Below are 13,464 nucleotides of genomic sequence, written 5' to 3' on the forward strand. Positions count from 1 at the left end.
TTTCGCCTCTTTTTGGTCTAGGGCACTGTGTTCATTTACAGTCACGAATGGAACAATTTCATTCCAATAGCACTTTGCCTTTTCAAGTTACTTTTATAAAATGTGAGGGAAAATATACCACAAATATAAAGCATGCATTTTTCTTCAAGAGGGGCAGTGGTTCTTAGGGAGAATGCTCAGAACTAGGAATGTGGATAAAAGAATAGTGTCTTCAATTTACTGAAAAGTTAACTATATTTCAGGCATTGTGCTTCTTAAAAATATTTTCCTATAATCTTTACAAGCACCTCATAAAGTGGTAGGTGGGGATATCTCATTTCAATATGAAGAAATCAGTGGTGAAGTTGGTTGAATAATTTACCATAGTCACACAGCCAGTAAGTGAGTGCTAAGATCAGAACCCAGATGTGAGGCTAGTTCCATGTAATTGTTTAAACTCCCAAACTCAGGACCCCCAAAGAAAGCTCCCATCTGATAGGTAGGATTCAGATCTCTTTTTAGTTTCCCAGTCCTCTCCAGCTCTGTGTCTTTAGTTGGATCCTGGCATGGCATCCTAAGTAGAACTGTGTTGGGAGCCCAGGCCCCAGGACTCACTCAGTACACAGATGACTGCTGGTAGGTGCAATTTCAGTTAAAGAGAGAAGCATCCAGTCTATGACGGGCACTAAATAGGCTGAAGGAATATAGACTGGGAAGTGTAACTCTTTGTCTGAGAGGTAAAGAATAGCATTTAAGTAGGGAATAGCAACAGATGAGTAATGAATGGTTCTCCAAAGGGTTACTAGGACCTTTTACACTGTAACTCATGTTGAGAGCTGTATTTGTAGACATGTTCAATTATTTAGTTCAGTTGTGACACTGAGGACGGCTACAATTCCACTGAAAATTTGGCTGTCTTTAAGAAGAAGCATTCTAAAGTTAAAGCCATTTTATTGAAAAATGGATGTTAGAAAAGTAAATTATGATGCTCTCTCAGATCATCTTGAAGAGAAAGAACCTTTTTGATGAAGAAAGTGTATCTAAATAATTTCATTCTGATGTATATTCTCATCTTTGATCTGTTATTGAAGATTTCCTATTTTACATAAAACGTAGATAAATAGATTTAGAATAGGTATTTACATTTAGAAAACCCTGGTTCTCTGAATAACTTTTCTGAACATGAAAAGAATTTGGAACTTTCCTTCTGCTACTTCTCGTAAAAATATCTTTTCCCTGTAAAATGACTATCAAGGATTTTTTTAGGTTATTATGCCAATAAGTTTCAATTGTTTGATGTTTTGCTTTTTTGTTTGCTTGGTTTTTGTTTTAGTTGTGGAGTTTTTTTGTTTTTTTTTTTATTAAGTTGAATTTTACTGGATTGGAGTTTGCATATCTGATTTAAGTGAAAACAAAAAATTTTTATGTGTGTTCTTCAGATGTATTGGCAAGCCAAGAACAACAGATGAATGAAATAGTTACAATTGATCAACGTGAGTATTCATGTGCCCATAATATGTGGCCCATTTATCAGTAAGAAATGTTTTCTTTATTTAGTACTGCAAGGTAGTAAAAAGAAAAACTAATTTTTAAATTTCATATGAAGTATTTTAGATATACAAAGAAATAATAAAGTATAACCAACATCTGTATATACCATAAGAGATAAAACTTTATATATCAGGTTTACCTGTTATAGATCCCATTTTAAATGACTGTCCTGAACTTGATGTTTATTATTCTATGCATATTTTATCTTTTTACCAACTTACATAACCATAAACACTTTAGGGCATTGTTGTATACATGTCTAAACTTTTGGGGAAAAATGGTGATATACTGTGCATATCCTTTTGTAACTTGCTTTTTTGTTTAACATTTATGAGACCCATGTTGATACACGTAGTTCAATTTTATTTTCACTGCTATATATTATTTTTAAAACTTTGTGAACATCATTGAATGAATATTGTAAGAATGCATGTGAGATTCTCTGGTTGTAATATCATGGGGTTTCTACCCTTTCAACCTTACTAGGTAAGACCAAAGTTTTTCTCAAAGAGGGTATGTTTGTACTCTTATCAGCGGTGGAACGTGAATTCTCATTTGTCCACATTCTCCAAAATTTGATAAACCATATTTTATGAACAAATATTTTAAAAAATAGATTTTTTAAATAACTTCAATGTATCACTAGATTTATCACATCAATAAGTTTTTCCAAAATAAGGAGACCAACTTTTATTCGCCATGTTAAGATTCACAAACTGTAATACCGACATTATACCTTATCCTCTGAACTTGTGCTGAGGTAATTAGAGGGGCGTTAGTTAAACTAATTGCGTTTTATTTCTTTCAGTAATTTTTTTCACTGTTTGTATTGGAAGGAGAAAAAAAAATTTTTCCCTTTTCTTGCTTTGCAGCTGTGCAAATTATTCCAGCATCAGTGCAGTCTGCTACACCAACAGCCATTAAAGCTATAAATAGTAGTGCAAAGGCAGCTAAAGTACAAAGAGCTCCAAGGATTTCAGGAGAAGATAGAAGTTCACCTGGGAACAGAACAGGTATTTTTGCATTATCATCTGATATTTATAAAATTTGTCGAATTATGTATATTTCGTTTTATTTCACAGTATGAAAATGTGAATATGGACTGTTTCTCTGGCGATACTTAGCATTTGTAAAAAAAAATCTGTGTTTTTAGTGTGGCTGAGGTATGCACTAGAAGACCTGTGTGTTGTCTTTTGCCCTCTGTTAATCCATAGCATTGTGGTCAATGTTTGTCATTCTTGTCAATTTTTAGGAAACAACGGCCAAATCCAACTGTGGCAGTTTTTGCTAGAACTACTTACTGACAAGGATGCTCGAGACTGCATTTCTTGGGTTGGTGATGAAGGAGAATTTAAGCTAAATCAGCCCGAACTGGTTGCACAAAAATGGGGACAACGTAAAAATAAACCTACAATGAACTATGAGAAACTTAGTCGTGCATTAAGGTAAGAATTTATTACTTTTCTTTAAGTATCAAACCTTTCTAAAAAATAGCTTCTTATTCTAGTGTAAACACTATTATGTAATGATGTTAAAATACTTGTTTATAAAATGTTGTTTTCTTTATATAAATAAAAACTAATTCACATTTATGATAAAAATTCTTAAAAATTTTTAGTAATAATTTGAGGTACATAGAGTTTTTTAAAAGATGATTCTAAGATTATTTGTTTTTATCTGATTTAAAAGCATGTACTGTGTTTAAAACCAGCATATCTAATCTTTGAGGTTTCTGCTGTTTACATAACAGAGATGCTATCGTTTGATATAGGTGAACTGAATGAGTGTGAATTCTAGCAAATACGTAGATATTGTCAATTTTTATAATTAGATGCAAAATGTCAACCCATTTCCCTGTTTTTCCTTCCCCCACAATCTGCCTAAATCTGAATATCCAAACTTTACATCAGTTGAGTTGGAGTAGAATAATTATTTATAATTTCTCGTAAGTGGTATGAAAGTTTTTGACATAATTACTGTCATAAATTATGCTTATTACAACGATAGAAATTCAGTATGTGCACTTAAGTATCTGAGAAGTAGGATATATAGGAATTATGTCTATTTTTTTGGAAGAGTGAATTTGGTAAAGCAGTTCTGCAGTTTACCTCCGTATTCCTAAATAACATGCTTTTACTGCTACTTCATGTTTCACTAGAGCATTGTTTGTGAATTGCACACGGAGATTACGATTTACCTCTCATCATTAACACACACACCCTTCCCATCCCTTCATCCAAGTGTAATTATATAATTATGTGGAAGTGTTGGTTAGATCAGTATTTATTGTTACAGGATCATGGCATGTAAGTACTATTACATAGTTTATCATGATTATTTTTCTTTTCCAGAATGACCATTTGTTTTCCTTAGCATACATAAGTAACTACAGTGCTTTATTTTCAATGTACTTATCACTTATTCAGTCTCAAACACTTTGCCAACTATCTGAAGATCCTTTCTGTATAATCAGTTTTGACAGTTGATGTGATTGTGTACATACAAGTCCCCTCAAAATTACAGATGAATTATTAGAATTAATAATTAAGATGTCACTTCTCCCCAGACTGGTCTAACTTTCAGTGCAGTAACTGCCTGAATAAATGTTTTCATAGAACTTGACAAGATAATTGTAAAATTTATATAGGAATATAAGGTATCATGATAACCAGGACACCTGAAGAAGATTAGTTAACAAAGTGGGAAGACTTGCTCTACAGGATATTGAGACTCACTGTAAAGCTACAACAACAGTAAGACAGTGTGCTATTTGCTTAGGATAGACAAATAGACCAAAGATTAGAGTAGATAGCCCGAATAGAACCAAGAATATAGGAACATTTGATTTAAAGATGGCAGTGGGGAAAAGACCTACTTTTCAATCAGTAGAGCTGGGACAGTTGACTATCCATATTGACCCCTTCCTCATAGCATACTAAAAGTCAATTCTATGTCGCTTGTAGCTCTAAATGTGAAAGTAAAATAGGGAGGCATCTAGAAATACCTACTTGACTTCAGTAGATGAGGAAAGACATTAACAGAGCCAAAAGCACTAACATAATGGAAAAGATCAATAAATTGGACTACATTTAAATTTAAAACTTCCGGTCATCAGAAACCATCATTAGGAGGGTGAAAGTCAAGCCGCACATATCTGACGTAAGACTCTTACCTGGAATATCTAAAGAACTCTTACAAATCCATAGGAAAATTAGGAAAAATGGGCAAGAAACTTAAGCAGACACATTAGACTAGAGATTGTCCAAATGGCCAATGAACATATGCAGTGGTGCACAGCCTCATTAGTAATCAGGGAAATGTATTTTATTTATTTATTTTTATTTATTTATTTATTGGCTGCGTTGGGTCTTTGTTGCTGCGCGCGGGCTTTCTCTAGTTGCGGCGAGCAGGGGCTACTCTTCGTTGCGGTGCGCAGGCTTCTCATTGAGGTGGCTTCTCTTGTTGCGGAGCATGGGCTCTAGGCGCGCAGGCTTCGGTAGTTGTGGCACGCGGGCTCGGTAGTTGTGGCTCACGGGCTCTAGAGCGCAGGCTCAGTAATTGTGGCGCACGGGCTTAGTTGCTCCGTGGCATGTGGGATCTTCCTGGACCAAGGCTTGAACCCGTGTCCCCTGCGTTGGCAGGCGGATTCTTAACCACTGCACCACCGGGGAAGCCCAGGGAAATGTATTTTAAAACCACAATAAAATGGTACAGTGCACATCCCAGAGTGGCTAAAATTAAAATAATTGCTTGTACCAAGTGTTGGTGAGGATATGGAGCAGTGAGAATGCTTCTACACTTTTGGTAGGAATGTAAACTGTGGCCGATAACCCAGCAGTTTGTCTTCTAAGGAGGTACCGGACAAAAATGTACATATATGTTTACATGCATGCTTATAACAGTATTATTTATAACATCCCCAAACCAGAAACCACCCAAAAATCTATCAACAGTAGAGTGAATAAATAAACTATAATATACAAGGGAATACTGTGTATCCATTAAAAATGCACTGATATGGGTGAATGTCACAAACATAATGTTCAGTGAAAAAAATCCAGACCCAAAAGAGTATATACTGGATTTATATAGTAGAGTTAAAAAAAAAACAGCAAAACTAAATTACAGCATTTATGGATGCATGTTTGGGTGATAAGACTATAAAAAGAAGCAACGGAATTATTATCATGAAACAGGATTGTGTAACCTTTTAGAGCAAGGGAGGGGTGATGACGGGGAGGCGCCGCAGAGGAGCTCTAAGGTGCTGGCAGTGTTCTGTGTCCTGACCTGAGTCACAGTTAACAGGGGACTGTCCACTTTGTAATAAATCACTGAGCTGTTCGCTTTTGTGTCCTTTCTGTTTGTGTAATATATTTCCCAATTTCAAAGATTTTTAAAAATATAAGATAAAAAAAAGGGGTGGGGAGGAAAGAAATCATATCCATGAAAATACAGGCATCGAGGCTTCCCTGGTGGCACAGTGGTTAAGTATCTGCCTGCCAATGCAGGGGACACGGGTTCAAGCCCTGGTCTGGGAAGATCTCACATGCCACGGAGCAACTAAGTCTGTGTGCCACAACTACTGAGCCTGTGCTCTAGAGCCCACGAGCCACAACTGCTGAGCCCATGTGCCACAACTACTGAAGCCTGCGCGCCTAGAGCCCGTGCTCCGCAACAGGAGAAGCCACCTTAATGAGAGGCCTGCGCACCGCAATGAAGAGTGGCTCCCGCTCGCTGCAACTAAAAAGAAAGCCTGTGCGCAGTAACGAAGACCCAACACAGCCATAAATGAATGAATGAATGAATGAATGAAAGAAAATACAGGCATTGTGTACCTTTCTACTTTCTTCATTTTAGGGAGGAAACAAATGCAGTGAGTGCTGTTATATGTGGTCATATGACGCATCTACTAGATTGGAGGAAGTATTAAGTAAAATTAAGTGTTAATTTAAATGAGAATGTATGTGTATGACGTTTTATAACCTCTTACCAAGAAACATATGATTATACCAACTCCATTTTTGTTTTAGAAATGTAAAACCACTTTCCCTCTTCATTTTCCTTTTTTCGCAAGTGTCTTATTTGTTACAGCCTTACATATTATGTAGAAATTTTCTTAAGAAATTGAAATGCCTACAGCATTTTAACTGGATGACAAGCATTTGTGGTTTGTGGGCTGAGATCTAAATTCTGTATTAATGTAATTGACAAAAAAGGAGGCAGGAGACTATGCCCAGTGTGTTATATCTCTTACTGGGAAAGTGAACATAACCATTATACTTTAGCTGTTCTAGAATTAGGGAAAGATGACATAATTTCCTGCATGTAGTCTTTTCATTAATGGATTTTTGGTTAAACTGAGTGATTTTTATAATAAAATCCTGCTAAATGTGATCGTTTGTACCACTGGTCCTTTTGCAAATAGTTGTTTCTTTTGTAACAGCTCTTCGTCAAATGGCGCAAATGGGCAGTGCAGTTTTAAAGTAAAGTCTCCAAAATCTGCCAGCCCAGAAAAGTTTCGACTTACCTTTTTTTCCTATTATTGGAATTGGCAGTGCATTTGGGGTAAATAAAGTCTGTTTTCCAAAGTAAGTATAAATCCAACTCTGTTTTATATCCATAGAAAACAGCAATAAACCAGACTTCTAGAGTGATTTACCCAAATGTACCTGTGTAGGTTTAGAAACATTGTTTCTTTTTTTTTTTTTTTTTTAATTTATTTATTTATTTTTGGCTGTGTTGGGTCTTCGTTTCTGTGCGAGGGCTTACTCTAGGTGCAGCAAGCGGGGGCCACTCTTCATCGCGGTGCGCGGGCCTCTCACTATCGCGGCCTCTCTTGTTGCGGAGCACGGGCTCCAGACGCGCAGGCTCAGTAGTTGTGGCTCATGGGCCTAGTTGCTCCGCGGCGTGTGGGATCTTCCCAGACCAGGGCCCGAACCTGTGTCCCCTGCATTGGCAGGCAGATTCTCAACCATTGCGCCACCAGGGAAGCCCAAGAAACATTGTTTCTTTATGATGTCCTCTTTTATGTTTTTCTGTATCCTCTCTTTTTTTTTTTTTAAGCCCTTTTGCTTACTCTTTTGAGGCTCCCTATTGGTTTGGAGAATTTCTCTGAAAGGGGAGAGCCTTTACATATTAAAATGATAAAGATGAAAGCATAGCTACATAATAAAGGATTTTGTACAAGACAGAGAGGAAGTGGACATTCCAACAATCCAAAGAATATGTGTATTAAATTTTTATTCATATTATATGAATAAAGCTATATATCAATATAGCTTCTATTTTCTAGAGGGCTATATGTGGCAGTCATTGTGTGCTAAGCACTTTACAAAGATAATCCTTTTAATCTTCAACAATTCTATTAGTGTTAATACTGTTTTTAATGTCATTTTATAAATGAGGGATAAAAGCTTAGAGAAAATGTGCCTTTCCTGTGGTCACAAAGGGTAATAAGTTGAGATGTTAGGTTTTGAATCTCGGCGTTCTGATTCAGAGCCCTTATTCTTAGGCTCTATTACTGCTCCCAAGGTTTTTTGTTTTGCTTAGTAATGTTTATTTATTTATTTTTAAAAATTTATTTATTTATTTTATTTACGGCTGTGTTGGGTCTTCGTTTCTCTGCGAGGGCTTTCTCTAGTTGCGGTGAGCGGGAGCCACTCTTCATCGCGGTGCGCGGGCCTCTCACTATCGCGGCCTCTCTTGTTGCGGAGCACAGGCTCCAGACGCGCAGGCTCAGTAATCGTGGCTCACGGGCCCAGTTGCTCCGCGGCATGTGGGATCTTCCCAGACCAGGGCTCGAAGCCGTGTCCCCTGCACTGGCAGGCAGATTCTCAACCACTGCGCCACCAGGGAAGCCCCCAGTAATGTTTATTTTTAGATCAGTGTTTCATTGTAATTTTTGAAAATATGTTTTGAAGATTTAGTACATAAAATTTTAGAGTGCTTAGCATTGAAATTTTGTTCTGAAGTTTCCTTGGATAATAACATTAAATATTTTATATAAACTCAGTGTTAATTGCTATTGTGATAGATACAATACTAGGCTTCTTCTAATGGAATAATCTGTGAAATATTGTAAGAAGTCCAAATTTTTTAATTTTATTTATTTATTTATTTACATCTTTATTGGAGTATAATTGCTTTACAGTGGTGTGTTAGTTTCTGCTGTATAACAAAGTGAATCAGCCATACATAAACATATATCCCCATATCTCCTCCCTCTTGCGTCTCCCTCCCACCCTCCCTATCCCACCTCTCTAGGTGGTCACAAAGCACCGAGCTGATCTCCCTGTGCAATGCGGCTGCTTCCCACTAGCTATCTATTTTACATTTGGTAGTGTATATATGTACATGCCACTCTCTCACTTCGTCCCAGCTTACCCTTTCCCCTCCCCGTGTCCTCAAGTCCATTCTCTACGTCTGCATCTTTACTCCTGTCCTGCCCCTCGGTTCTTCAGAACCATTTTTTTTAGATTCCATATATATGTGTTAGCATACGGTATTTGTTTTTCTCTTTCTGACTTACTTCACTCTGTATGGCAGTCTCTAGGTCCATCCACCTCACTACAAATAACTCAATTTCATTTCTTTTTATGGCTGAGTAATATTCCATTGTATATATGTGCCACATCTTCTTTATCCATTCATCTGTTGATGGACACTTAGGTTGCTTCCATGTCCTGGCTATTGTAAATAGAGCTGCAATGAACATTTTGGTACATGACTCTTTTTGAATTATGGTTTTCTCAGGGTATATGCCCAGTAGTGGGATTGCTGGGTCGTATGGTAATTCTATTTCAAATTTTATTTTCTGTTTTGTTTGTTTTGTTTTTGGCCGCACCACACGGCCTGTGGGATCTTAGTTCTGCAACCAGGGATCGAACCCCGGTCCACGGAAGTGAAAGCCCACGTCCTAATCACTGGACCACCAGGGAATTCCCAAGAAGTCCAAATTTAAAATTTTTTTATATAATCCTAATGTGTTTTCTCTTTTTTAAAGGTATTATTATGATGGGGACATGATTTGTAAAGTTCAAGGCAAGAGATTTGTATACAAGTTTGTCTGTGACTTGAAGACTCTTATTGGATACAGTGCAGCAGAGTTGAACCGTTTGGTCACAGAATGTGAACAGAAGAAACTTGCAAAGATGCAGCTCCATGGAATTGCCCAGCCAGTCACAGCAGTAGCCCTGGCTACTGCGTCTCTGCAAACAGAAAAGGATAATTGAGCCCAGGACCTTTTGGGAGTCCAAGGTCTTTCTTAAATGTTAGAGCAAGTATTGCTCTTACCTTTATTACTGAATTTGAATCTTCTTTTATTTCTAGACTGTACAATCTGTTGCATGATTTTTTTATAAATATTTCATACTCTTGTGAATTTGGATCTTTTTACTTTGAGCATATATTTTAGAAAATATGTATGTTAAACGATCACCACAATGTCTTTAGGCAGGTTCATTGTGGGATAGTTTGTTAACAGTCAAGAAAGCTAAACTGGTCAGTATTAATGTCTAGCCCAACCAAAAATAGCCAGTAGCTATTGATGAAAAATAAATGAAAGTATCTCCAGGAAACAGTCTGGCTTAACTATTTTTGAAAATATAACTGTTTCCCCTCTCTGCTGCTTTAGATGTTGCTTTACATAGAACCAGAAAATGGAATTTTTCACAGCTGAAGCATGTATGCCTGTTTCATCTAATCAAGCAGAGCTAAAATAGTCATATCAAATAAAATTATAATATTGATAAATTACTGAACTAAGAACATCACGTTATTAAAGTAATTTATATATTTGCAAGCAAAGGACAGTAAAAAGACTGGCAGAGGAACAGTGCTGAAGAAAGAGATCCAGGTTTAAATCTGGCTTTACTCAAGCCAATTTTAAGAATTTACTGTATAGCTATTTCATAATGTCAGGCCAAGAGTTTAAGTTATTATAAGAGAGGCATTAAATTCTAATAAACCAACTATTACAAAAATTCTCAAATGATCTCTGCTTTCCCTATCAGAGATTTAAAAAACTGAAAAAGTATACCTCAACCCGAAAATAAAAGTTTGGTTTAGTTTGGTTTGGTATGGCTTTTTTTTTTTTTTTTTAATTACCCTGTAGTGCTGGTTTATTATACAAAGCAGCTTATATAGTCCTGGGTTTCTGATGAAGTGAAGACTTTAAATCAGTCAGTAGTACTTTACCTTTCAAGACATTAGTAAATTACTTGCAGATAGTTTTAAAAGGAAGTTTTGAACTCCAGTGTAGGCAGACTTTTCTTAAAACAAAATTTCCCATGTATTTAATTTTTTCCTTTGAATATTATATATGAGTGTACAGATATCTATATGTCCAGTTGACCATCTTATATATATATACATGTACACACATATAAATGAAGACATAATATTCAAAGCAAAGATACTTCAAAAGGTGATAACTCAAAAAAAAAGGTGATAACTCATTTAAAAAATTCTTTAAAAATTAAATAATTCTTACATATGTAAAACTGTTTACTTAACACAAGCCAATACGAAACAGAAATGGCTAGAAATGTCTTTCTTTTTTTCTTGCTTGCTGTGCTTGGTTTCCTTGCTTTTTTTCTTTTTGTTTTAAGATATTATGCACGTATCATGATATGAGATACTGGCAAATAATCCTCTTATAGCAGAAGATTGATTCTCAAATATTACTTTATGTACCTTCTCCCTCATCATCGCCTTTAAATCCATCCCTCTAAACAGCTTAATAAGAGCTCAGTGCTTCTGACTAACTAGGAGGAAAGTGCCGTGCTAATGCGGTCAGAGAGGCGCTGCTAGCAGTGGCTGCCGCTAGTGCTAAGTGGTGGTTTGGAGAGAGCCATAGGTCAGGGGTCTTAGGGGCAATGCGTAGAGGAAGGCGTCGGTGACCTGCTTTTCTGGGAACCTCAGATCCTACTACTAAGTGTTCTGCTGTCGGACTGCAACGTGTAATGTCACGTCATTCATATTTTTATTGTGTCTAAGTCCTCTAAGACCCTGCAGTAGAATCTAAAAAGAATAAAATTTGTAATTTCCATTTTTACCTTTTTATAAACACATACAGAATAGACTGACAAATTATTAGTTTAATTTGGATGCTGTGATTGCAAGAATATCTGAATAGAATAGCAATATGAAATAATATATAGAAGCTCTAGTTCAGATAACAGATAGCTAAAAAGAAGGTTGGCACCATCCTCTTACAGCCTGGGAAGTTGACAAGTCACTTACAGTTTTAAAATAATAATAATAAAGTTTACTCTTCTGGTATATTATCAAGAGCTTAAAAATATTGACTTTTTGATTTAAAATGCTTTGGGGGAGACATGTTAAAGTTTTAGCCAAGATGACAGATTTCCATTATGTCTCAACTGTATGTATATATATTTTTAAGACAAGGAACACCCATCTTTCTTCTAGATCCCTAAAATCAAACTGTTATTTCTTTTTTCCTTATGTGTTCCTCAGATACTTTTTTTTTTTAAAACCACATTCTATCCATTTTCTTCCTTTTGCAGTTTTTATTTTATTCCTCATTATCATTTGAACAGAGACAGTTCTCATACATGATCAGGTGCTGTTTCTTTTTTCTTCTTTGCCTCTCACCATTGTTTTCTGCACCATAGCATAAGTAATGAGACTAATTTCCCCAGTTGACTCAAGAAACTTCTGTTACTTTGTCTCAACTTATAAATAAACTATTTCCATTGTCCTTATTGAGGTTGCAGTTATCAGAAGCCAAGTAGTCTTTTCTTTTGTTGAAAGATAACTTGTGTTCTGAAAGAAAATATAAAATAATTTGCTCTGCTTTTATGAATGAAATTGCCATAGAAGAATTTACAATATATTCAAAAGGGAGAAAGATAAAATTATTGGCCATCTTCCATACCATGTAAGTACAAAAATAATGAAGTGTGTTCAGTTTTGTTTTAAAACTTTTTTTCCACATGAGATTCTCATTGAGCCAACTTTCATACATATCTTGCTGACCTTAAGTTTAGAAATTTGTGTTGGCATCAGAAAATCAAACAAATTAGGCAGAATTGCTCTGTGGTTGATTGTCACATGAATTGACTCATCACATTTATTTTTGTGTCAGTCTGTGTTAGTTAATTAGGAAAAATTGTTTAGTTGTTTTTCTCCCCTGAATAAATGGTGAAATTCAACTATGATATTTCTTTAAAGGATTGTGCCTCCGAATATTTTTGGTGAGGTCTGCTGTTTTACATATTCATCATTTTATGCTACTGCCTTTTAAAAAGAACTAATGTATCTTTGAAATAGCACAAAAATGTTTTAAAATTCATAATTTCAAAACAACATGTGACTAACTTAATGTCTTCATATCTAGAGGGTATAAAAATATTGATATTTCAGTGATATTTCACTTGCTGCCAGAAAAAAATATTCTCAATCTTTTGTAAGAGGGAAGAGGATTTTTGCATACATTTTTACTCTTTAAATAAAGACACTTGTACTGTCATAACAACAATTATGTATTTCTTTGTGGCTTTTTTTTTGTAATTTTACATAAGACAGTTATTTTCTATTTTTACTCAGATAAAAAAATATTTGTGCATAAAATGTAAAAATAGTAAAATGAGAAAAATAAAACTATTATACAGTATATTTCTGTGTTTTTTAGAAGTTTTTTCCCCATCATACAGATAGTCTCAAATTCCTGGGATATTAGGTTAGATGAAAATATGACAGTTCACATCTAGTATATTATGCATATAATTCCCATATACTTTACTTAAAAACTATCAATTTGGGAAGAACAAATTCCACTGAACTAAAATTAGGTGTTAGAGAGTTTAGTCTTAAGAAAATAAATGAAAACCCCATCCACAAAGCTGAACTGTTTCAGAATAGCAACAGAAGAAATGGTAACACTGAGTACTTGTCAGAAGGGAAGTCGAT

At 35.5% G+C, this 13,464-nt stretch overlaps 1 protein-coding gene across 3 annotated transcripts in view; it reads left to right on the plus strand.

Moving 5' to 3' along the window:
- Nucleotides 1-13,170, plus strand: part of GABPA (GA binding protein transcription factor subunit alpha) — a 38,521-nt gene extending 25,351 nt beyond the window's left edge. For all 3 annotated transcript variants that reach the window (XM_082460490.1, XM_082460488.1, XM_082460489.1), the window contains exons 7-10: nucleotides 1,419-1,472; nucleotides 2,403-2,543; nucleotides 2,783-2,975; nucleotides 9,533-13,170. In XM_082460490.1, the coding sequence (XP_082316616.1) occupies nucleotides 1,419-1,472; nucleotides 2,403-2,543; nucleotides 2,783-2,975; nucleotides 9,533-9,761 (617 nt within the window). In that variant the 3' untranslated portion in view covers nucleotides 9,762-13,170. The remainder of the gene's footprint in view (nucleotides 1-1,418; nucleotides 1,473-2,402; nucleotides 2,544-2,782; nucleotides 2,976-9,532) is intronic.
- The last annotated feature ends 294 nt before the right edge of the window (nucleotides 13,171-13,464 follow it).

This window comes from Balaenoptera physalus, assembly GCF_965194825.1.
Source record: "Balaenoptera physalus genome assembly, chromosome: 4".
In the NCBI taxonomy this organism is placed as follows: domain Eukaryota; kingdom Metazoa; phylum Chordata; class Mammalia; order Artiodactyla; family Balaenopteridae; genus Balaenoptera; species Balaenoptera physalus.